General features: G+C 38.1%; 3 protein-coding genes across 4 annotated transcripts in view; 2 read left to right on the top strand and 1 right to left on the bottom strand.

Moving 5' to 3' along the window:
* Nucleotides 1-13369, top strand: part of LOC125933691 (NEDD4-binding protein 2-like 2) — a 105595-nt gene extending 92226 nt beyond the window's left edge. Inside the window, exon 12 of the mRNA XM_049646781.1 lies at nucleotides 13278-13369. The gene's annotated coding sequence lies outside the window, so the exon portion shown is untranslated. The remainder of the gene's footprint in view (nucleotides 1-13277) is intronic.
* The window catches only part of N4BP2L1 (NEDD4 binding protein 2 like 1), a 39297-nt gene extending 19397 nt beyond the window's left edge, over nucleotides 1-19900 (top strand). The window contains exons 2-5 of one of the 2 annotated variants that reach the window (XM_049646786.1): nucleotides 13278-13405; nucleotides 13692-13780; nucleotides 15692-15768; nucleotides 16846-19900. In XM_049646786.1, the coding sequence (XP_049502743.1) occupies nucleotides 13278-13405; nucleotides 13692-13780; nucleotides 15692-15768; nucleotides 16846-17104 (553 nt within the window). In that variant the 3' untranslated portion in view covers nucleotides 17105-19900. Of the gene's footprint in view, nucleotides 1-13277; nucleotides 13406-13691; nucleotides 13781-15691; nucleotides 15769-15817; nucleotides 15887-16845 lie in introns of both variants that reach the window. The other variant, XM_049646787.1, reaches the window with a different exon arrangement.
* Nucleotides 19901-20195: 295 nt separating this feature from the next.
* The window catches only part of BRCA2 (BRCA2 DNA repair associated), a 60284-nt gene continuing 54164 nt past the window's right edge, over nucleotides 20196-26315 (bottom strand). The window contains 3 exon segments of the mRNA XM_049646788.1: nucleotides 20196-20987; nucleotides 21914-22060; nucleotides 23847-24091. Of these exon segments, the coding sequence (XP_049502745.1) occupies nucleotides 20349-20987; nucleotides 21914-22060; nucleotides 23847-24091 (1031 nt within the window). The 3' untranslated portion in view covers nucleotides 20196-20348.

The following is a 26315-nucleotide window of genomic DNA, read 5'->3' as shown; positions in this document are numbered from 1 at the left end:
CACTTGAAGAGAATGTATATTCTGCAGTTTTTGGATGCAATGTTCTGTATATTAAACCCATCTGGTCTGATGTGTTGTTTAAGGCCAATGTTTCTTTATTGATTTTCTATGTGGATGATCTATTCATTGATGTAAGTGGGGCATTAAAGTCCCCAGTATTATTGTATCACTGCCAGTTTTTCCCTTTTTGTCTGTAAATATTTGCTTTATCTATTTAGGTCCTCCTATTTTTTTTTTAATGTTTACTTATTTATTTTTGAGAGAGAGAGAAAGTTAGAGAGTGAGCACAAGTGGGGGAGGGGCAGAGAAAGAGGGAGACAGAGAATCCAAAGCAGGCTCTGAGCTGTAAGCAGAGTCCCATGGGGGTTCAAACTCAGGATCTGTGAGATCATGACTTGAACCGAAGTTGGGTGCTTAATTGACTGAGCCACCCAGGAGCCTCTAGGCACCTGTATTTATTTTGATGCATAAATATTTATGAAAGTTCTGTTTTCTTCTTGGATTGACACCTCTATCGTTATATAATGTCTTTTCTTTATCTTTTGTTACAGTCTTTGTTTCAAAGTTGGTTTTATTTGATATGAGTATTGCTATTCCAACTTTCTTTTCTTTTCCCTTGGCATGGAATGTCTTTTTCCATCTCTTCATTTTCAGTCTGTCGTTAGAGCTAAAGTGAGTCTCTTGTAGGCAGCATATAGTTGTTTTTTTTTTTCAAGTCCTTTTTTTTTTTTTTAACGTTTATTTATTTTTTTTGAGACAGAGAGAGACAGAGCATGAACGGGGGAGGGTCAGAGAGAGGGAGACACAGAATCTGAAACAGGCTCCAGGCTCCGAGCTGTCAGCACAGAGCCGATGTGGGGCTCGAACTCACGGACCGCGAGATCATGACCTGAGCCGAAGTCGGCCGCTTAACCGACTGAGCCACCCAGGCGCCCCAGCATATAGTTTTATAAATATTTTTTAATGTTTATTTTTGAGAGAAAGAGTGTGAGTGGGGGAAGGGCAGAGAGAGAAGGATACACAGAATCTGAAGCAGGTTCCAGGCTCTGAGCTGTCAGCACAGTGCCTGACATGGGACTTGAATGCATGGACTGCAAGATGATGACCTGAGGCCAAGTCAGATGCTTAACCAGCTGAGCCACCCAGGAGCCCCTAGATATGTTATATTTATTTTCAGAGAGAGAGAGTGTGAGAGCGAAGGCGCTTCTGTGAGCAGGGGAGGGGCAGAGAGAAAGGGAGAGAGAGAATCCCAAGCGGGCTCCACGCTGTCAGTACAGAGTCTGATGAGGAGTTCAATCCCAAAACTGGGAGATCATCACCTGAGCTGAAATCAAGAGCCAGACGCTCAACCAGCTGAGCCACCTGGGCTCCCCCTATAGATTTTTCAAAAATCCACTCAGCCACCCTATGTAATTTTATTGGAGCATTTAGCCCATTTAAAGTAATTATTGGTAGGTATGTACTTACTGCCATTTACATTTTTTTTTTTTTTTCTGTTTGTTTTTGTGTTCTCTGTTTCTTCTCTTGGTCTCTTGTTGTTTGATGGTTTTCTTTAGTGTTTTGGGGCCTTTCTCTTCATTTTTTTATGTTTCTATTGTAGGTTTTTTATTTGTGGTTATGATGGGGTTCTTATATGTAGACCTATATATATAGGTCTATATATATATATGGATTTATTTTTCAGATGATAATCACTTAAGTTCTAACACATTCTAAAAACACTACATTTTCTATTTTATTCTATGTCATTTATTTCTGCTCTAATCTTTATTATTTCCCTTCTTCTGCTGGCTTTGGACTTTACTGATAAACCCCTAGCCAGACTTATCAAACAGGAAAGAAAAAAGACCCAAATAAACAAAATCACGAATGAAAGAGGAGAGATCACAACCAACACCACAGAAATACAAACAATTATAAGAGAATACTATGAACAATTATATGCCAACAAATTGGGCAGTCTGGAAGAAATGGATAAATTCTGAGAAACATATAAACTACCAAAACTGCAACAGGAAAAAATAGAAAATTTGAGCAGACCCATAGCCAGTAAAGAAATTGGATCAGTAATCAAAAATCTCCCAACAAATAAGTCCAGGGCCAGATGGCTTCCCAAGGGAATTATACCAAACATTTAGAGAAGAGTTAATACCTATTCTTTTGAAACTGTTCAAAAAAAACAAAATGGAAAGAATACTTCCAAACTCATTCTATGAAGCCAGTATTACCTCGATTCTAAAACCAAAGACCTCAAAAAAAGAACTGCAGACCCATATCCCTGATGAATATGGATGCAAAAATTCTCAACAAGATACTAGCGAATCAAATCCAACAATACATTAAAAGGATTGTTCACCACAATCAAGTGGGATTTATTCCTGGGATGCAGGGGTGGTTCAAAATCTGCAAGTCAATCAATGTGATACACCACATTAATTAAAGAAAGGATAAGAACTATATGATTCCCTCAATAGATACATAAAAAGCATTTGACAAAATACAGCACTTTCTTGATAAAAACATTCAAAAAGGTAGGGATAAGAAGGAACATACCTCAACATCATAATAGCTATATAGAAAAGACCCACAGCTAATATCATCCTCCATGGGGAAAAACAGAGAACTTTCCCCTAAGGTCATGAACACAACAGGAATGTCCACTCTCACCACTATTGTTCAACATAGTGTTGGAAGTCCCAGCCTCAGCAACCAGACAACAAAAAGAAAAGGCATCCAAATAGGCAAGGAAGAAGTCAAACTTCCCCTCTTTGCAGATGACATGATACTCTACATGGAAAACTTGAAAGACTCCATCAAAAAATTGCTAGAACTGATACATGAATTCAGTGAAGTCACAGGATATAAAATCAATGTACAGAAATCTGTTGCATTTCTATACACCATTGACGAAGCAGCAGAAAGAGAAATCAAGGAATCAAGCCCATTTACAATTGCACCAAAAACCATAAGATACCTAGGAATAAACCTAACAAAAGCGGCAAAAGATCTGTACTCTGAAAATTATAGAACACCTATGAAAGAAATTGAAGACACAAAGAAATGGAAAAACATTGCATGTTCATGGATTGGAAGAACACATATTGTTCAAATGTCTATACTATCCAAAGCAATCTGTATAGAAATCTTGCAATCCCTGTCAACACCAGGACTTTTCACAGAGCTAGCACAAACAATTCTAAAATTTGTATGAAACCAGAAAAGACCCTGATGAGCCAAAGTAATGTTGAAAAAGCCACGCAAAGTGGGAGGCATCACAATTCTGGACACAATTCACAATTCAGCTGTATTACAAAGCTGTAATCATCAAGACAGTATGGTACCGGCATAAAAACAGACACATATCAATGGAACAAAATAGAGAACCCAGAAATAGAACAAGTATATGGTCAACTCATCTTTGACAAAGGAGGAAAGAATATACAATGGAAAAAAGTCTCTTCAGCAAATGGTGTTGGGAAAACTGGACCGTGACATGCAGAAAAAGGAAACTGGACCACTTATACCATATACAAAAATAAACTCAAAATGGATGAAAGACCTCAATGTAAGACAGGAAGCCATCAAAATCCTAGAGGAGAACACAGGCAGCAACTCTTTGACCTTTAGCAACTTCTTACTAGATATGTCTCTGGAGGCAGAGGAAACAAAAGCAAAATGAACTATTGGGACTACATCAAGATAAAAATCTTCTGTACAGTGAAGGAAACAATCAACCAAACTAAAAGGAAACCTACACAGAATGGAGATGATATTTGCAAATGACATATCCGATAAAGGGCTAATACCTAAAATCTATAAAGAATTTATCAAACTCAACACCCCAAAAATAAATAATCCAGCTAAGAAATGGTCAGAAAACAGAAACAGACATTTCTCCAAAGAAGACATACAAATGGCTGACCGACACATGAAAAAATGCTCATTACTCACCATCAGGGAAATAATATCAAAACTACAATGAGATATCACCTTGCACCCGTGAGAATGGCTAAATTAACAACTTAGGTAACAACAGATGTTGGTGAGGATGCACAGAAAGGGAACCCTCTTACACTGTTGGTGGGAATGCAAACTGGTACAGCCACTTGGAAAACAGCCTGGAGTTTCCTTAGAAAGTTAAAGATAGAGCTAATCTACGACCCATCAACTACACTACTAGGTATTTATTGAAAGGATACAAAAATACTGAGGGCAAATACAATGTTTATAGCAGCACTATCAACAATAGCCAAATTACGTAAAAAGCCCAGGGGTGCCTGGGTGGCTTAGTCAGTTAAATGTCCAACTCTTGATTTTGGCTCAGATCATGATCTCATGCTCTTGGGATTGTGTGCTGGGCATGGAGCCTGCTTAAGATTCTTTCTCTCCCTCTCTCTCTGCCCCTACTCTGCTTGCATGCAGGCACTCACCACCCCCTCTCTCTCAAAAAAAAAAAAGGGGGGGAAGATCCAAATGTCCATCGACTGATGAATGGATAAAGACGAAGTGGGGGGTGTGTGTGTGTGTGTGTGTGTGTGTGTGTGTGTATACACACACACACACACACACACACACACACAATGGAATATTACTCAGCCATCAAAAAAGATTAAATCTTGCCATTTGCAGTGATGTGGATGGAACTAGAGTGTATTATGCTAAGCAAAATAAGTCAGTCAGAGAAAGATAAATACCATATGATTTCATTCATATGTGGAATTTAAGAAACAAAACAGATGAACATAGGGGAAGGGAAGGAAAAATAAAATAAGATAAAAACAGAGAGGGAGGCAAACCTTAAGAGACTCTTAAGAGAACAAACTGAGGGTTGCCAGAGGAAAGTTGGGTGGGGGGATGGGCTACATAGGTGATGGGCATTAAGGAAGGCACTTTTTTGGATGAGCACTGGGTGTGGTATATAAGTGATGAATCACTAAATTCCACTCCTGAAACCAATACCACACTATATGTTAACAAACTTGAATTTAAATAAAATCTTGGAATTAAAAAAAATGAAATAAAAGCATTACATTTTTTTTTAACTCCCCCCACCCATGTTTTATGTTTTTGATGCCATGTTTTATGTCTTTTATTTTTAGATCTTTAACCTCCTTGGTTAAATTCACTCCCGAATATTTTATTGTTTGTAACACTATTGTGAACAGGATTGTTTTCTTTATTTCTTTTTCAGATGTTTTGTTATTACTATATAGAAACAACCAATGTTATTTATTTATTTATTTATTTATTTATTTACTTCTTTTATTTGAGAGAGAGTGCATGTGCAAGTCGGGAGGGGCAGAGGGAAAGGGAGAGAGAATCTTAACCAGGCTCCAGTCCCAGGCCCAGGGTGGAGCCAACATGGGGTTTAATCTCAGGACCCCTGAGATCATGACCTGATCCGAAATAAAGAGTGGGTCACTTAGCCGATTGAGCCACCCAGGTGCCCTGAAACACAACCAATTTCTGTACATTGATTTTGTATCCACTCACTGGTCTCAGTTGCTTCATCTGTAGCATAGGGGTTACTAACAATACAGTACTTATCTCACAGGTCTATTTGAGCATTATAGGAGAAATGTAAAGCCACGAGAATAGTGTTGGAACACAGTAAAATGTTAGCTACGTTTGCTGATAACTACATAGCAGTTAAAAGGAATGGATTAAGTCTGTATATAAACATGAATAGATATAAAAAATACACTTTCCCTTCATTTACTCGTTCAACAAATATTTATTGAGTGCCTACTATATTTCGGGCAGTCTCCTAGGTACCTGAGAATAATTACTGAAAACAAAACAAAGATTGTGCCCTCATGGACCTTGTATGCCACAGGTAGGGAAGCAGATGTAAAGTATAGGGAAACTGGATATTATGTTAGGAGGTGATAAGTTCTCTGGAAAAGAGAAAAGAGAAATAGAGTAAAGGTGTTTGGGAATGCCAGAGTTAAGGGCAGGGAGGTTAGCTGAATTTTAAGCCAACAAAACAAATATAAGAAAATGTTAACAATTATCAGCTCCAGATGGTATGTATACAGATACTTGTTAGATTATTATTTTTTCCTTTTCTATATATTTAAAGTTTGTTTTTTCTTGAAAATTTCTCTCCATGGTGTGAGATACAAAAATAATAATAGGTATGAGACATGAAGGGAGTTGGCAAGGAAGCAGAAAAAAATTAAAAACGAGCTAAATGAGATCTACTTTTTAAAAAGTATCCAAGGAAAATGTTGGATTTTTAAAGTCTGTTAGAGATGGAGGTGAATAGAATCACAATACAGAAAATCAAAGGGTAATATAGAAGACAAACGTGAGAATAAATATAAATAAAACCATAATAAATATAACCAAAGCAACGATTACGGGTATAATAGCACATATTTCTGAGCTGACGACCTGAACAAAAATGATAAAAATATAAACCCAGTACTTAGACATAACCTGGTAAGACTGTTGCAAAAGCTGTTAATTAACTACCTGAATTTCCTTAATTACTTTTTGTTGGGTGTGGCAGCGTGCCACTTTCTTTTTTTTAGTGTTTGCTTGTTTGTTTATTTTTGAGAGAGAGAGAGCAAGCGAGCGAGCAGGGGAGGGGCAGACAGAGGGAGACAAGAATCTGAAGCAGGCTCCAGACCCTGGTAGCACAGAGCCTGACGCAGGGCTCCAACTCACAGACCTGCCGTGAGATCGTGACCTGAGCCGAAGTCGGACGCTCAAACAATTGAGCCACCCAGGTGCCCCAGTTAAACTCATTTCTAACTAAAACATAGGTGAACTATAAACATCTGTGGGAAAGGACTGTAATCCAGTAATTCTCATCAAGCCAAACTGCTGATGTGTAAAGACAATAGAAGGTCTTTCTTAGATCCACAAGAGCTGGCAAAGTATCTGACACCCAGGTATCTGAACTCTGTGTAGACCCGAGGTAAAATTTAGGCGGCACAGCATCCAAGCTGTGTAAACCTGGACCAGTTATTAATATCTTGAACACTTAGTTTATCTAAAAACTAGAGAAAATATTATTTACTTCATAAGACTGTTATAAAGGTTAAGGAGAGATGATACACGTCAAGCTCCTTGTTTAGTACTCAGCACTCTTGAAAAGAAAAGAAAATTTATTGGAACAACCAATTTTAGCCCACCATGAGAAGAATCAAAGACATCTACAAACGGAGATCTTTGGGGCGCCTGGCTGGCTCAGTAGAGCATGTGACTCTTGCTGCTTGGGTCGGTTTGAGCCCCATGTTAGGTGTAGAGCTTGCATAAGAAAGTCCTTTTATGTGGTAGTGTTCAGAAATGTCTCTGCAACAAAATGAGAAGATAAAAATATAAATCGTATAAAGGAAAAATTCACAACTACTGAATATAATAAAAAAAGATACTGGAAAAGAAGACAATGAAGAATTTACACATCAACCTTAGTGGAAAAAATAGAAAGTCCAATAACAGGCCTCATTATTTGTTATCACTTAGTATATAAAGAAAGTATTTCAAAACAGTGGGGAATTGGCAAATTATTCCGTTAATGGATTCGGGATGACTGGTTTTCCACGTGGAAAAAAAAATCTAGTTAGATGCTTAACCAATACATGATACCAAAATAAAATTTTAGATGAACTGGGGAATAAAATGTAATAGAACAAAGATGAATATTTATATAAACTTGGAGTGGGAAAGATTGATGTAAATGTATCATCAAAAGCTGAAAGTAGAAAATAAAAGATGGATACATGTGCCTAGAAAAATTTCTAAAAATTCAGACTTTTATGTCAGAGTTTATCATAAACAAAATTAAAAAGATTACATATTCAGTAAGAAACAGATAACATTTATTAACTAAGGACATGAAAATGCAGTTCATAAAAGAGTACCTCTAAATAATTAGAAAATGTAAAATAATCTTGCTGATAATCAAAGAAGTTGGGGGCAAAATAAATGCCTAACTGTAGGGCATTAGTGAAGTAAATTATGGTATATCCATATCAATATTTGTGTCATAGTCATTAAAAATAATGTCATAGAACTGTATTTCATGAGTTGGGAAATAATAGCTTTGGAAGTAAATTTGGTGAAAATTTGGTATGCTCTATATTATGTTTCTATTTTTATGTACAAAACATCAGATACAAAATTCTATCACCTATCTACCTACCGACTCATCTACTCACCCAGCTACCCATCTTTCTATCTATTTCCTGGAAAGAAGGTCAAAATGTTAATAATTATTTTTAGATGGGGGAACATAGAAACCTCCCCTTTTTTGCAGTTTTCTGTTTAAAAATATTCTGCAGTGAATATGTATGTCTTTGCTAATTAGAAAGGAAAAGCGGTATTTTTAAGGTTGTATAGACAAAGGGGCATATATAAGACACAGGGGCCAACTTGAAGGGATACCTCGTGGCCAAATATGGGACAATTTGAACATCATAAAGAATAAGGATGTTAAAGATTACTAAAAGGGGAGAGAAAGTTCCTCTTTACAAGACAATGCCACAAAGGAAATATAGAAGAAATTACATAATGAGAAAAATCAACATTCTGCAGTTCCTGATGTAATACTTGGTTCAGGCGGGGTCAGCAACGAATGTGAAGATCACTGGGCAAAAGGCTGGTGGGCAACAGGCTCCTTACCTGGGGTCTGACAGCTTCACGCCCACTCCCACCATCCCTGTCCTGCCATTACATACATTGCAAGAGAAACCATGTTTCTTTAGGGTGGAGAGATCTGGCTGACACCCCCTTTTAGAAGCCACGTGACCAAATTGAACACGACGGTACAAACTGTTATTACGTGCAAAAAGAGGTACACAAACGTTACCTCTGTACTTTCCTTCTAAAAGTGTGTAACCTGGATCTAATCGTGAGGAAATCATCAAAATAACATAGAATGTGGGGTGTACTTAAGCCAACTGATCTGGACTCTTCAAAAAGGGAAACCAAAGAAGTCACAAGGACAGTTCTAGATTAAATGACACAAACATAATAACCAAATGCAGTACGTGACCCTATGAAAGATATTATTGGGACCATCAGGGAAATTTTAAATTTTTAAATTTAAAAATTCAATTGACATTAGCTATTATAAATTAGTGTCCATTTTCTAGATGTGATAATGTTATTGTAGTTATGTAGGAGAATGTTCCATAGGAGATACTTGACAAAGAATTTAGGAAGAAAGTGTCATGCCTGCAACTTAATTTTCAAATGGTTCATCAAAAATTCATATGTGAGAAATAAATGAGGCAAAATGTTAACAACTGGTGACTGTAGATGACGGGTAAGCAGTGTTCATTGAATTATTCTTTCAACTCATTTCTAAAGGTTTGAACATCTTCTAAATATGAGGGATTGTGGGGAATAATTCAGGTGAAAATAAAAAGGAGAGAGAAAAGTGATGGAATAGGGAGATGTGAGGGATTTGGCATCCAAATACAATGTGTGGATCTTGTTTGGCTCTTGCTTCAAACAAATCAGTCCTAGGGATGCATTTAGGAGACAGTCAGGGAAATAGGAGGACTGATGGGACATTTGGTGAAATGAAGTATGAAGCAAATGAAATGAGATTGGCTATGATAATTGTTGACCCTGGGTCATGGGTACTGGGGGAACGATTGTATTCTGTCTACTTTTGCATGTTGGAAAATTTACATATGAAAGTTGGGGTCCAACTCAAAATTACATAGTAATAATGGACTTTGTCAGTGAGTGAGTGACTAATAGACACCTGAATATGTTTCCATGGGTGTTTATGATTAAAGAAAGAATTACACAGAAGAGTGATAAGTTGTGAAATCAAGATTAGTACCTGAGTTTCTCTCATAGTTTTCATTTTAAGTGAATTTGAGGGGGGACTTTGAGTTGTGGAGTTGAAGGTTCTGTGGAAGTAATTGTCTTTCTATTTTTTTCCTTTTCTTTTGTTTTCATTCTCTCAATTTCCCCAATGCATGAGGCTCCTGACCACCATACAGAAAGCTAGAGCTGATGCATTGTCCTGATCACTGCTGAAGCTGATGGAATGGTATTTATTGCTTCCACCTAAGTTTGGGAATCTCAAGATTTGTCTACTTAATCAGTTCTTTGTTTAGCTAGGAGAGTGTTCATTGTCCTGCAGGTTCCAGATGCTACTGTACCTGCCGGTGCTAATTTAACACTCAGGTGAAGATAAACAAGTTTCTGAAGGAATGACTATTCAGGAAGATCATACAAATCTACAACCCCCCCCCCCCATCTACACCCTGCCCCCAGTTTATTTTATTTTTTTTATTTTTTTTATAACGTTTATTTATTTTTGAGACAGAGAGAGACAGAGCATGAATGGGGGAGGGGCAGAGAGAGAGGGAGACACAGAATCGGAAGCAGGCTCCAGGCTCTGAGCCATCAGCCCAGAGCCCGACGCGGGGCACGAACCCACAGACCGCGAGATTGTGACCTGAGCCGAAGTCGGACGCTTAACCGACTGAGCCACCCAGGCGCCCCTCACCCTGCCCCCAGTTTAAACACTGCACATTCTTTTAATGATCTTTGCTCATCTGATACCTGGTCACTTTTCTGCAGACATATTCCAGCTTGCCAAATTTCTCTTTAAATTGTGTAGCATTCAGAGTGGAGAAATGCTTCAAATAGGATTTGCCACTTTTAATCCTTAGTGTTTTCATTCTTGTTTATCCCTAGAGCTCCTTTCTCGTAACAAGCCCTAAAGCATTAGCTTCCTCCTCTTACCTCTTGTGCTTTTTAGTGTTTATTTTTGAGGGAGAGACAGAGACAGAGTGCAAGTGGGAGAGGGGCAGAGAGAGGGGGAGACACAGAGTTGAAGCAGGCTCCAGGCTCCGAGCTGTCAGCACAGAGCCCGATGTGGGCTCGAACTCACAAACTGCGAGATCATGACCTGAGTGGAAGTCGGACACTTAACCGACTGAGCCACCCAGGCGCCCCTTACCCCTTGTGCTTTTAACCCGTTCCCCAAGCGACAGCGTTTTCTCATGTCTCAAGATCCAAGTCAAATATCATCTCCTTCATGCTTCCCTGTCAGATCTTGTTCCCGCTCCCGACTTCTCTTGTGCTTCATCTGTAGGCCAGCTGGCCCCTTGGCTAGGCTGTGAATTCCTTGAAAGCAGCTATTTTATTTTATTATCATACCTTAACACTTCACCCAGTACTTGGCATATATTAAATGCTCAATAAGTGTTTAATGAGTTGGAGAGTTATCTAATATCCTCTGGGTATTAAAAAACATTATAACTTCTTGTCTACGTTTTTCCACAAGGCTCTCAAGAGACCATCAGATTCCTATTTAAATCAAAATGTAACATGGCGTCCAATGAATATCCCTGTTTACCAACTCAGCCCATCAGCTACCTATGCTGCCTTTTTTTTTTTAAAGTTTATTTATTTATTTTTGAGAGAGGCTGGAGAGGGGCAGAGAGAGAGAATCCCAAGCAGGCTGCATGCTGTCAGCGCAGATCCCCATGCAGGGCTCGTCATGAACCGTGAGATCAGGACCCGAGTGGAAGTCAAGAGCGGGAAGCTCAACCGACTGAGCCCCACCCAGGAGCCCCTGTGCTGCTTTCTTTTTAAATGTGATCAAGCCGTCTGAAGAATTCTGACAGAAATGTTTATTTACTGTTTCTGGAATGTGTTCACTCATTCTTGAAAATTGAGGCATTTGCTTTATTTTGGTTTTTTCATCTCTTCCATTCACTGCAATACTAATTCACTCGCAGTAATTTCGAGATTACATATGCATTCCAATGCATTTTATTACTGTGGCATATAAACAGTTTGGGTCGGTAAAGTTGATCTCCTGTGTTATAATTATTGGTAAAATAACAGTATCTCACATTTGTAAAAGTGCCTTACCATTTGCAAAATGTTTTCTCATATCTCATTTGAGCCTTACTAGAAACTCCTGTTTCATAAGTAGTGACTATTATCTGTGGTTTTCAGTCGGGAAAACAGTTTAGAGAGATAGGTGACATGACTGGATATTGTAGAGTCAAGAATTGAACCCAAGCTTTTCAGAACAACCCGGGACCTTATTTATGATCTGGGCTTCGGTGCCTTATGCTCATTCTGTTCTTTCCTGATTAAAGATAACTCTTCTCGGGGAGAAGAAACACACACAGTTACACAGCTCGACTTTTCTCTTTGCATTTCCTGTTCTTGTCATTCTCCAATCTTTTTTCCTCCAACCTTTCTCCTTTTTTATTCTTTTTTTTCTCTTTCTTTGTTCTGAGTGTATCCATTTTGTCATATGTTCTGTTTGCCTGTTAAATTTGTTTTGGTGCTGCAGGGAAAAAGGGAAGAAACCAACACTCGTGTCAGGTGACGCATCTGCTGTTTCTGCACATTATTAGCTCAGTGTCATAACCTAGCAAGATAGGTGAAATCATCCTTGATTTGTGCAGATGAGGAGAGAGGAGGCTCAGAGATTTACCCAGTTACTACCTACCATAATATGCACCCCCCCGCCCCCACCACCAAATTGTCTGAATAAGGATTTCAAGTGGAAACATCTCTTCGATTTTGTGCAGAATTTAGTATGCTTTTTTTTTTGTTTTAAAGGGGACACTCCACGATGGTTTTCCCTTTTTTCTGTGATATTTTCATATTTAGAGAAGTGTGATAGAGATTTAAGACAGCATGGGGAATGCTGGGTCTACCTCTTTCCTTCTCCCGGTGTGCTGTTTTTCATTTGGTTTAGGTCACTGTGAAATGTAAATGTTACCTTAATAGGGGTGGTGCACACACACACACACACACACACACACACACATCACTTTTGTCTATATCATACTTCAGCAAGAACTAGTTTCTCAGATGCGTCCTCACAGAGAACAGAGCCCCAGGGAGATGGGACCCAGGACAGGGGAGAGCCTTTCGGGGAAGGGAGGGCTGTGGCACTGGGGCATGGCACGCGAGGGCAGGTCTGTGGGGGGCACTGGTACACCACTGTGCAACGGCGGTGAGGACTAGTGCCCACTGTCATCATGCCTTCTCCTTAACCTCCAGAGTTGTGTCTAGAATCATTTGGTGCAGCAGAAGTCAATGTGGTGGCCACACTTCTGAGTTTTAGGAGTTGTGCTGCACACACAGCCGCCTCTTGGTTTTCTCCCGCCTCCTATGAATAGCAAGCATCTCTCTTCTTACGCTGAATTTCAACAACACACAACCTGGTGGACTCATAATTATAAACCACTGAATGTTAGAGATGGAGGATAATAATTTCTAGAATGACTGTGCCTAGTCATAAAGTAATCTCTTATTTCCCCACTTTCTAGACAATTGCAACACGACTTTCCCAGGGCTCTGATTTTCAGCACGGATGATTTTTTCTTCAGGGAAGACGGTGCCTATGAGTTCAATCCTGACTTCCTGGAGGAAGCACATGAATGGAACCAGAAAAGAGGTGACAAATTCCTTTCCAAATTCCCGGGAAACCCTATTGTGCACATAGAATAAGTTTTATGGAAGGAGTGTAATAAAAGTTCTGCCATTTTTCCCCCCAAACAGAATGCCAGAGCGTAACCTCCCTAGATTCCAGGAAAAGGAAAATTATTGATAATGGGTTCTGAAATAGATGGCACTAAAGTTGTGTAATGAGGACATCCTGTAATAAAAATAACAAAATATGGAGTACGCTCGCCCTTCTGATTGTTGCATGTTGCTCACTGTTATATAACATTGTGTTGCAGCCAGAAAAGCAATGAGGAATGGCATATCCCCCATTATTATTGATAATACCAACCTCCACGCCTGGGAAATGAAGCCCTATGCAGTCATGGTAGGAAACAGCATCATTCTGATTTTTCAGTTCCGGAAATTTTGTGAGAAAATTGAACCATTTGTTCTTTCCTCTTTTTCCGATCTGCCATGATCTCATCTTTATTAATAGTAGTTCTCTCAGAGAGCAGGTAAACAGGTTTTGTTTTAGTGTTTCTCTCTTGTTCAGTGGCTGAAACTTGCTAAGGTGCTAATATCCCCTCAGGGTACATTTGTAAACACTCCTTGGTCCGAATTCTTGATGGTTTTTCTGTCTTGATTTTCTGTCTTGCTTTCCAAAGAAGAGACATCTATACACAGGGGCACCGTCTGAAGCTTGCAGAGAAATATTGGGGTGGGCAGTGCTGCTAGCCGAGTTGTAGGTTATATTGATAGGACACGGTCTTTGGCAGGCAGGGATTTCAGTACTGTTTAGTGTTGCCACATGAGAGTTCTGGGGTGACCTTTTTTTTTTTTTTTTTTTTTTGGTTTTAAAACATATTTAGGGTTAACACTGTAACCCTATTAAGATACTAGAATACAAATATAAATACACAAACAAAGATAACTCAGCTCTCTACTGTCAGAATAGAAAAGTAAGAGGAATAAAACTATGTTTGTATTTTAAATTATGATCTGTTTTCAGACATATTTCACCTTTTCTGGTCATAAGTTTTCATTCCCTATTGGGCATATAGATAGGAGAAAAGATCCTGAAACACACAGGGCAAGAAGATGACAGATGGGTAGTCTAATTTTGTCATACATAATCCCCACTTGTCTAACAGTAAAGTGAGTATCTCTAAGAAACTGGGCTCGTGGCATCTATTCATGGCTTCTTTTTAATCCGGGGGCAAAAGAGCTTACACGCAGGTGTGCTTTTCTCTAACTGTACATCCATCTGGTTTATTTAGGCCCAGCCTGTGGGACTTTGGGTGAATGTAGGAAGGAATGAACATCACTTTTGTCGTTACTTCAGTTCATGGACCGAGAGTCCACTTGGCAGAGAAATGAAAGGGGACATGAGTAGTCAAGTTAATTAAGGCACAACTCAAAACCAAGAGTAGTGGGAGAGTGGCTTAAGGAAAGACATCTTATTTTTTATTATCTGGAATGTGCAATCTTTGTAAGCCACCCACAGCTATTACTAAGATCCAGAAATTAGGTATTTTCCATCTAGGATATCTGAATCCTTTTCTAATGAGAAGGGTCCATCTCAATCTCAAGAATGAAGAGGAAATCTTTTTACTTAGCTGTTTTCATTCTGTATTTTGTAACACAATAAACGATAGTGACAACAGAGTTCAGATTTTGAGATGAGAAAGGAGTAGCCAGTTTATGAATGCAAAGATTATTTGGATGTGTATATGCAAACTGTAAACCCAAGGATCACGGGGCGTGGTGCTTTGGGCCGGACTGTATTGCATAGTGGGGAAAGCCCCTTCTTGGCGGGAAGAGTTTGTAAAGAGTGTTGGGAAATCATTTTTATTTCATAAGCTCTGTTCCTAGGGCACCGTCACTTTCTAACTGAGGCATGAGGAATGGGACAAGGCATTTGGCAGAAGAAAACTCGGTGATAATCCTATAAGGGACTTTGAGAAGCCACTGAATTCATTTCTCATACATGTGGGCAGGATATTTAAAACTTAGTTCAGCTATCTATTTTTAAAAATGTCCCCAAAGAACCTTTATCATTTTCCTACATAGTAGATAAAATTGACCAAAACTTATCATTGGGAACCATAATATAATCTGAGAGTGGCTAGGTATGGAAATGAACCAACGGTACTTGTAAGATAAACTAAGGCCTTGGATTACTGGTAAAACAAAAGGAATCTTAGAAAAGATTTGTAGTAAATGTTAAATGGCAGCATAAACATTCCCAAACATACGTACCATGTCTTCAATGTTTTATGTACTTTTGAAAAATCAGGCACTTGAAAATAACTATGAAGTTATATTCCGAGAACCTGACACTCGCTGGAAATTCAACGTTCAAGAGTTAGCAAGGTACTTCTTTGTTTTTCTAGTTCCTCATTATGTATCCTGCTGTTTTCAGGTATTTCAGACCGAACAAAAGAATCTTTTCAGGCTGGAAATGGACATGGTAGTTTTCAGGCCAGAAATGGTAATTCTTGGAAATTGATCACTTTGGATTTATTAATGTGAAGACTTTAGTTTTGGGTCAGTTTTCTAATATACTGCTAAACGCTACACTTTGGCTTGGACTTGGTCCTTTTAAAGGACACATTTAACTTTCTGCTAAAATGCTTCTTCATTAATGAACGTTTGAAAGCACTTTTCTCTGCATGGGATTGCACATGTCAGTGGCGTTTTTGCATTGAGGCTCAATAAAGATCTTTAAACGTTCAACAGTCTGTGGTTCACTTAGGGTCTAGATGCTGCTTCTAATTTATAAAGCAATAAATGTCCAAATAATACTAACTTGTTGATTGAGTGCATGGGTTCTGATATTTACTGTGTTATTTGATGATGTCAATGATTTAAAGAAACCAGTGAGATCAGAATTTACTTTTTAGGAATAAGACTGATTTATCCTATAGTTACAAGGAGATAGTGCTTCCAAAATCGGTCTGTGGCCCACGCCCATCACAGTTGCCTGAGGTGATTGTTAAAATCCTAGTTCACGGGCCCCATGCCACAGTGGGAATCTCTGGTAATTGCATTTCGAACTATATCCCCAGTTGATTCTGAGGCCCGCTTGAAATTAAGGTTATTTTAATTAGCATCTAGAAGTGTCTCGGACTGACATAAATGGATTATAGATATATGCATGATTAACAGGCAAAAATATAATAAGTAGATCTCATGGTGTTCTTTTATACCTTGAAGCATGAAATTGAGAGTTCCAAAAACAAAGCATTTCCGAAACTCTAGTTGTTTAGCCTTAGAGCAGCACAAAAAAACAGGAGTGGAGCCTGAAAGATAACTCCTTAAAGAGATGTTATGCTTTAGTGAGAGTTAAATCCTGAGACTAGGGAGTGCATATCTATATAATGACGCAGGACTTGTAACTCCTTTTGAATATACCGCCTTAAGTACATGTTTGCATTTTTTCCCATGTAGAAGGAACATTCATGGAGTCCCAAGAGAAAAAATACACCGGATGAAGGAACGGTATGAACACGATGTTACCTTTCACAGTGTGCTTCATGCGGAAAAGCCAAGCAGAATGAACAGAAACCAGGACAGGAATAACCCATCACCTTCCGACGGCGCAGGATACTGGAATCCCTGCGCGGAGTTTCCCACCCGGAGGGCTCATGGGGGCTTCACAAACGAGAGCTCCTTTAACAGAAGAGGCGGCTGTCACCATGGATATTAGAGGCCTATCGTACAGGCATTCACAATTTTCCTAAATCAGTTTTTACCGCAACTTTTGGTATTTATTCTTTGTTCAGTTTTAGCCAGAGCTCTAATTCCCGTGTAAATAGTCGGACCTGAAAGTTTTTCAGAAGTCATTATATTCATTTTCAACAAGCACTTGTTAAAAGTGATCCTCTATGCATGGTCTGATGCTGGAATTCTGATTTGATTAAACAAAGTCACTTTCTCTAGGGAACCAATTGGAAACGGAACCCTGAAAACGTACCCAGTCACATAAGTTCAATATACAGAAGCTTCAGTACCACTTCCTCTGAAGTAATCTATTTTTCCAGAAAACCCATCTCCATCAGGAAGGTTGGAAAGGTGGGGGAGAAGTGGGAGACAGGAAAATGTTAGTGCCATTGCTACTTTGATAAGCCGTGTATCCAAAAAATGTGAGATGTGTGGCTGTCACGATGAGAGTGGTTTTCCTCTAAAATGCATATGCTAGAGAGCATACATCTAAGGGAATATCGTCCTTCAAAGTAGACTCTTTGGGAAATTATCCCTTTATTCTCGTGATGTGTCATTGTTAAAAAGTCTTTTGGATCCTTCTTGATAGCTCTAAAAGCTGAGGAAAACCAGTGTCATTATTTAAAGTCACATCTTGTGTTTTAACTACCACTGTATCGAATAGGATTAAACCTGATGAACTTTTTGGCTGTTGTGCCAATAGTGGAAATTAAACAAGCCTGACTTTATAAAACACCAGTTTTTAAGAGGAAAAAATTAAGCAGTTTTTAGACATGTGCATAATCAGTTGGCTGCCCAAATGTTTGGGAGCACAAGAATTAAGCATCCCAAGATATAAATCATATAGGGATACGTAAAAGTCATGCTCATTGCAAGATGAGCATTCTTGGCGTTTTATGTGGCATTATTTAAGACAATAAAGTTCTACCACAACTCTGGGATGTCCCTCTTAAACCAATACTGAATTTATGATTCCAAATCAAGTCTCCACAGGTTAGAATCAAATTAATTTGGTGTGAGACCATGATAGATAAGATCACGTAGGATGTATGCTTTATTTCTTGTTGGCCAACAGCTTCTTTATAATGTTCTGTGAAATATTATTTTAAGTGTCCTATATAATGGTGCTTTTATGGTTATTAAAAATTATCTATGGTATTGCTTTATATGAATTTGTCATTGAATCTAGACTGCTTTAATGATATAAAAAAATTAATTGCCTAAATTCCATAGAATTCTACCCTATTAAGAACCAGTTTTTCTATATCATAAACTTATTTACCAGTCTTCTTTAGTAAATAGGAGACATAAAGACAAAAGCAACCTTGCATTTTACATGCTTATATAAATTATTTGATCTGCATACATTGGAAAGACTATTACTTTAGCATTTTAATACCTGCCACTATTGACATCTTATGGCTTTTTATTCACCTTGTCTGAGTAACCACTCTGATATGGCCCCAGGTTTAGATCCAGAGCTTTTAAAGAGCTCAGGAGAGTAATTTCCCTATTTGTCTCTTTTTTCCCCTGGATGACTCCTGAAATACTTGGTTTGGAAGCATAAACATAATTGATTAAATGCTGCCAACTTTGTCCCAGCTAGAAGTGATTTATTTTTTCTCTCAGTTCCCAAGTTTCCTGATTTATGTAATTTTTTGAACACTCAACTTTAACCTGTAGTTTTGTATGATTAACGTTTGTATCGTTCACAGAGCCGGCATAGTGCTTTACGTACAAGATAGGGTCTCGTTAATTGCTGAGTAACACAAACTGCTTTTACCATTATCCCTGATCCTATGGTGTACATTCTTGACTTTGTAATCATTGTCACTTCTTAGGGGACAATATCTGCATATACTTAAGCTTCATATTTTGCTTATATAGCTTCCTATATTTTTTACAATGTGTAAAAAAGGAGTGTGTGCATGAGATCTCTCTATAATGTGTGGTCTAAATGGTAAGGAAGAATAGAGGATGTAGTAGCAGTTCAGGTTAGATTCTTCTAATTCTTTTTTGTTCATCTGAGACTCCAGCTTTATTCCCTGTTCTAGAGTGGATCACTTGGAAGATGATTAGGATGGGAAGACCAAATTGTTTTACGAACAAAATTTAAATCATGTATTAACAAGACTGGCAGAACACTTGAGTTAAAAAGAACTGCAGAATGGATTATTGTTATGTTAATTTTTGGAGGAGCCAAAAATCACGGATCACAGTTATGAAAGAAAAAATTGCTTTTTCAAAGATTTATCCTTGGCTTTGAAATGCGTTTCTAATTAGATTTGAAAACAGGGTATTTTATATAAACTTAAGGCATAGTAAAAGACCTGATTTCAGAGCTTTTCCGTGCTATCGGCTCCTGGTTGGAAGTGCTCTTTTCTCCATTAAGCGTAAGAAAGTCACAAACGAGAATATCCTCTTATATTGAACTATTACTGTCTGCCTTGGTGGTCAGAGAAAACCAGGTTTAAAGGAAGTACTGCTGAGTCCTGTGACAGGGCTAAAAATAAAGTGGGTAGAATCTGCCAATTTGAAAGAGCAGTTTTCTCTGAAGTTGCGGATGATCATTTTGTTACAAAAACATTAGCACTATGAAATCTGATTTAAAGTACTTGAATTTTTAATTAAAACAATTTCAGAGATCACAGTGGAATCATAAAAAGGAATTACATTGGGGATTCTGTTTTTCTTGTAGTTATGCCGACTTAGGGTTGAAGAATGGGTCTTAGAAAACACCACTGTTGTATCTTTCTCTTCCTGATGTTTAATTAGGATAGAAGTAGAAGAGAATCAACACGTTTGTTAGGGAAAACTGGGTCACAGTGGGCTATCTCCGAGAAACAAAACTAAACCAAACCATCTAAGATAGGAACTAAACTAAAAAGAATTACAGGAGTCAAAATAACTGTACTTACGAACCTAGTTTCATTTAATTAAGGACACAGCTTAAAGAAAAAGTTACTTTGTAAAATAATACTTGGTCAAGTCCAGTGATCAAATTCAGTCATAAAGATTTAAGGGAGATTTTTCTTCTTGATTAGTTAATAAATACCCAGTCAATTTTAAGATCGGTAACAAATCAAAGCCCAGAGGCAGGCAAAGAGCATTCCTGTGATAGACAGGCACCCAGGGAAATTAGAGACTATTTTTCTCATTATGCGAACACTGATGTGCCGTGTGAAGCTGTATTTTTTACAAACTGGAGAGGCTGAGTCAGTGACTTATCATCATGTTTGCTGTTGTCGCCTTTGCAGTCTCACAGATGACCTTTTTACTGTATCTGTGTCCTGCACGTCAGGCTCCCATCCTTCGGTGCTGGCCTGGGGGTTCTCGCAGTCTCATATCCCAGAGGCAGGAGGATACCTTTTCGGCCTGACATAATCTTTTGAGCTCGTGGGAGCAGTCCTAGGGGAGTCATTGGGAGACAGAAGTTGATCTTCTCCTGGCGAACCAGACAAAAGGGCTTGAGTGTTGATCAATGCAAGTTCTTCGTCAGCTATTGAATCACTTTCCACAAGGGAAGTGTCATTAAATTTCAGTGGAGTCCTCTGAGGGGAATTCAACTCTCTTTTCTTCATAGGTGTTTCGTATTTGGTGCCACAACTCCGTGGTGGCTGAAATGCCTTCTGTGCAGCTGCAGAAACAAATGTACAAATGGGACTCACAGGTGGAGGTAAAGGCAGTCTACTCAAAAAATCCAAGGCTTTTCTCTTCTTGCAGGTTTTCGGGTCATCCAGCTCTCTCTCCCCTTTATAACAAGACTTTGAAGTCATTTGGGCTGATCCAGGTGTGGGCACAGACTTTGTTTTCGGCTTGCAAAGTGATAAAGGACTCTGGTAATTCATCTCACTATTGGGAGAAGACATCTGATAAAAAGACAAAATGCAGCCTAGATAATGATGCACTAATATATAAAACATCATCAAATCAGCTTTTCGTTAGAAATATTTAAGCACACAAATACCACATACATTCTCATGCCCATCGTGACTCATAGGTCAGATGATTTCAAGAGACATTTACATTATGGTTCTCATTCCAGAAGGAAACAGTTTTGCATACAAGGATACAAAAATGACACAAAAAGAAAGAAGGATGAAGACTAATTGTAATAAAAGACAAAAAGGGAGGCAGGGGGATTTAACTGACTCTTGAATCTTTTCTTTTTTCATTAACAGCTTAAACAAAGATGAGCATTTTTAAACCATTTTAAGAGCACAGACTGCCTGGGTTCTAATACTTTTCTAGTTTTGTGACTTTAGGCAACTGTTCAACCTCTCTAGACCATAGTTTCCTCATTTGCAAAACAGAGATAATTTTCACCCCATGGGTTGTGGTAAAGATTAAATGAGTTAATACAGATACACTAAGCAACTGTTAGCTACTTGAGATTTAGTCATCAGTCAGTATTACAGACCTTACAGCTTAATTTGCGTGTACGGTGATTTAAAGAGTTAAGCTGAGCTTAGAAACACCCCTAACTGTATAGAATAGTCCTTCTAGCAAAAGGACAGAGGCAAAACAGAGGCAAAACACTATTTTCTATCACATGCACTTGCAATGCTAAAAACGAAAGCACCTGTTTGTCAAATGTAACCCCAAAGAAGGTTCCATTCTGGCTTTGATAAGCAAGATATAATTTCCAGATAACCTATACTTACAGGAGCCACTGAACAATAAACTACACTTTCTGGTCAAGTTTAATTCCATTTCACCAAGTTTACCACATGCACACGAGAATATAGTATTGACTGCGTACATAATACTCATAAAATTCCTTCAATTAACTTACCGAAAGTTTACTTCCTAGGCCAAGGACGGTTTGAACGGTGTGTGGCTCTGAAGTATAGTCTTTCGTTGGGGTGGACACCTTGGGACTGTTGGCATTAAGTATATGCACAAGTTTGTTTTCTGCATCATTGCAAAACGTATCAATATTCTAAGAAAATAAATTGGAAAAGCTGTTTTGTAAAATGAAAACACACATTTTCATGTTTTCAGAAAATGTTACCTTTAAAATTAGAAATAAAAGATTCAGACCAGAAAAAAAGAATGACACACCCAAAATTTGAGAGCAACTGTCAAACAATATACCAGTGTAAAAATGCAAAGCCAACATGTTGGAGGGAGGGAGGGAGTGTGTGTATGTCAGGGAAGGAAAGAGACGGGAGAGAGCTTGCCAACCAGTCAGTTTAATTACAAGGTATTCCACGGTACTGGATTAGGAGCTGGAAGACGGGGGCTCAAGTTCCAGCTCTATTTCCTACCTAATAGCTGTAAATCACCTAACATCTATAGAGTATGCCCTGGGTTGGTAGTAAAATGAGACAACTGCCTCACGTCTGTTCTAAGAACGGAAACAATGTATAGGTTAAGCCACATAAAACTGTTGTTTCAGAAGTTACAACTGGTCGAATACCAGCAATTTTATATAATTTAACCTAATTCATGAGAGTATTTTGTAAAAGTTAAAAATGCTATGTAAATAACAGTTGTCTCTGAACAATCCTTGAATAAAACCTGGGAGAAATTCTGGGATGTTTTTCATCTGTATGGAGGCCAAATGGTGAATATAATTCCCACTCCACCCCCAATTTAGAAACCAGATCAATCAGGGTGTTATTCTTCACTATAATATATATTGAGTCTTTAGGTAAAATATTACACAAACTTCCTTGATACAGCTGGCTACTCTGATGCTTTTAAAATATAATTTTATTTATATATATATTTTGAACAACACACATTTCAGATATCAAACTAACAGCCTTGTCTTGAAGATTCTTTACTAGTTAGCAATTTTTAAAATCCAAAATTTTATTGGGAGGCAGCATTGCACAGTGGTTAATAGGTGGGGCTATGCAGGGGCACTTGGGTGGCGCAGTCAGTTAAGCATCTGACTTCAGTTCAGGTCATATCTTGTGGTTTGTGAGTTTGAGCCCCGTCTCGGGCTCCGTGCTGATAGCTCAGAGCCTAGAGCCTGCTAAGGATTGTGTCTCCTTCTCGCTCCGCCCCTCCCTCCCTCCCTTCATCTCTCTCTCTAAAAAAAAAAAAAAAAAAAAAAAAAAAAAGTTGGGGCTGTGCACTCAGAGAGCTTAAGTATGAATCTTGCTTCTAACAACTTGGCTGTGTGACTTAATCTCGCTGTTTTTCATCAATAAAATGGAAAAGCAGTTCCCCACCTCATAGGATTGGTGGAAGAATTGAATGCGACAGGCTATGAACAAGGCCTGACATACAGCAAGCACTCTAAAACTGTAGCTAATAATTATTACTTGCTATATGTATAAATTTAAGCATAAAATGTATACATTACCCAGGGAAAATAATTTCAGTATTCTCCTATTTGAGATTATTTCAAATCAAGGACAGACATAAACTGTAAAATACTAGATAGGGAGTTTAAAACATGAATTTGGAATCTGCCAGTTATTAACTAATGATACTGCTATGAACCATGGGTAACTCATTCTTGTTGCCCACATGACCTGTAGCTCTGAACATCCTCCTCAGGATTTCTCCTCACTCAATACCCTTCAAGTCACTTTCTCCCAGCTGTTGTCCCCCCCATCTCCTCAGGCTCCTGAGCAATTCATCTTTGAGGAACCCTCATCTCACATTATTTCCTGACTATCCAATTTTCATAGAAGCCACCATTTCCTTGATGTTTGACCATCAAAATAAGAAAATACCAAAATGCGTGGTAATGCCCAAAGTAATTTTACCTCAATAGTATTTTTCATTTTGTGGAATGTCTCTTGAAAATGGCCCTCCTTTGGACTGGCAGAAAACCTGGAAAAATCTCCAGCAAATAAAGTAGGAATTCCTGATTTAGATTCTGGTCGCCACTGGAGGTTGCTAGCAGCAATTAATGTATGAGGTTTAACAATGTCTTCATTAAGATCGGTCCAGACTTTGATTGCCAATAAATTATGGCATTCATCTGACAAATAGACCAAAGGAGCAAAACCTAAGATGAAACAAAACAAAAAATTCCACTTCATTACATATGTGAGATAAATTTTAAAAAATTCAAGGAAGTTCTAATATGCCTATTTGTTTTGGTATGCTAATAGTAAAACAGACCAAAATAAGTTTAGAGAAAGCTCAGAATTTCCAAAATAACCTGCTGTTTATGGTGTTAAAATTTCAGTGTTAATATGACAACATATTCTGTTACTTAGGCCATGGGGAAGCAGGTATACTCATACATTGCTGGTGGGAATACAAATTTGTGCAACCCTCTGGAGAAAAAACTGGTAGAATCCAGTAAAATGACACACACTTACCTTTCCACCCAGCAACCCCACTTTTAGTACTCAATTCTGAAGATGTACTTCCAATAATAGTGAGATATATATGAACAAGATTCATGAAAACACTCTGTACAAGGTTACTCACTGAAGCACAGGAGAGCGGTAGGGACAAACACTGGCACATTCATACAATTTTGTACTATGCAGCTGTACAAAAGAATGAGGAAGTGCTCTGTAAACAAACAGTCCAAGATCTTTGGGAAGAAGCAAAAGCTGTTCTAACAGGGAAGTTTATAGCAATACAGGCCTACTTCAAGAAATAAGAAAAATCCCTAATAAACAACCTAAACTTACACCCAAAGGAAACAGAAAAAGAACAAACAAAATCCAAAGCTAGTAGAAGGAAAGAAATTATAAAGATTAGAGCAGAAATAAATGAGACAAAAAAAAAAAAATCAATGAAACCAGAAGCTAGATCTTTGAAAAGATAAACAAAATTGGTAAACCAGACCAAAGCCAGACTCCTCAAGAAAAAGAGGGCTCAAACAAAATCACAAATGAAGGAGGAGAAATAATAAAAATACAAAGATCACATTATGAAAAAGTATATGCCAACAACTTGGACAATCTAGAAGAAATGCATAAATTCTTAGAAACATGTAACCTCCCAAAACTGAATCAGGAAGAAACAGAAAATTTGAACAGACTGATTACTAGCAGTGAAAATGAATCAGTAATCAAACAATTCCCAATAAACAAAAGCCCAGGACCAGATGGCTTCACAGGTGAATTCACAGGTGAACATTTAAGTAACAGTGAATACCTATTCTTCTCAAACTAGTTCAAAAAACAGAAGAGGAAGGAAGACTCCCAAATACACTCTATGAGTACAGCATTATCCTGATATCAAAACCAGATAGACACTTGAAAACAAACTACACGCCAATATGCCCGATGAACAAATCCTCAACAAAACATTAGGAAACTGAATCCAACAATACATTAAAAAAAAACATTCACCACAATCAAAGGGGTTTCATTCCCAGGATACAAGAGTGGTTCAATATTTGCAAATTAATCACCACAATACATTACATCAAGAAAAGAAAGGATAAAAAATCATATGATCATCTCAACAGAAGCAGAAAAAGGATCTGACGAAGTACAACATCCATTCATGATGAGAATCCTCAACAAAGCAGGGTTAGAGGGAACATATGAAAAACCCACAGCCAACATCATACTCAGTGGTAAAAAACTGACAGCTTTCCCCCTAAAATCAGGAACAAGACAAAGATGTCCACTCTCACCATTTTTATTCAACACAGTACTAGATATCCTAGCTGCAGCAATTAGACAAAAAAGAAAAACACGAAAAGGGAACCAAATTGGTAAGAAAGAAATTAAACTTTCACTCTTTGCAGATGACATGACACTATATAGAAAACCATAAGGACTCCATCAAAAAAACTACTAGAACTGATCCATGAATTCATTCAAGTTTCAGGATACAAAATTAATGCACAGAAATCTATAGTGTTTCTATTTACTAATAACTAAGTAGCAGAAAGAGAAATTAAGAAAATCCCATTTACAATTGCACTAAAAATAGAATATCTAGGAATTAAAAAGAAATAAAGAATGAGATAGCTTGCTATGAATTGATACTGTTAAGTGAAAAAAGCACGCACACGCACAAAAATTAAAGTTTTTTACTCTTCATATAAGAAAGAAGCTGATATAAGAGATTGTACATGTATCTGTCCACTTGTGGAGAACAAATACAGGAAGGATAAAGCAGAAACTACAGAGGCAGGACGTGGGTAGAAAGCAGGGGAGAAACAGCACTGGGGTGGAAGGAATGAAAAGTGATGCTTCCCTTGGTATGTCTTTGTGCAGCTGATTCTTAGAACCACAGTGTTTCACACACGCTTCACC

Source organism: Panthera uncia (genome assembly GCF_023721935.1).
Source record: "Panthera uncia isolate 11264 chromosome A1 unlocalized genomic scaffold, Puncia_PCG_1.0 HiC_scaffold_16, whole genome shotgun sequence".
Taxonomy (NCBI): Eukaryota; Metazoa; Chordata; class Mammalia; order Carnivora; family Felidae; genus Panthera; species Panthera uncia.
Note: the sequence above shows the minus strand (reverse complement) of the source record. Positions and strands in the feature narration are given on the sequence as shown.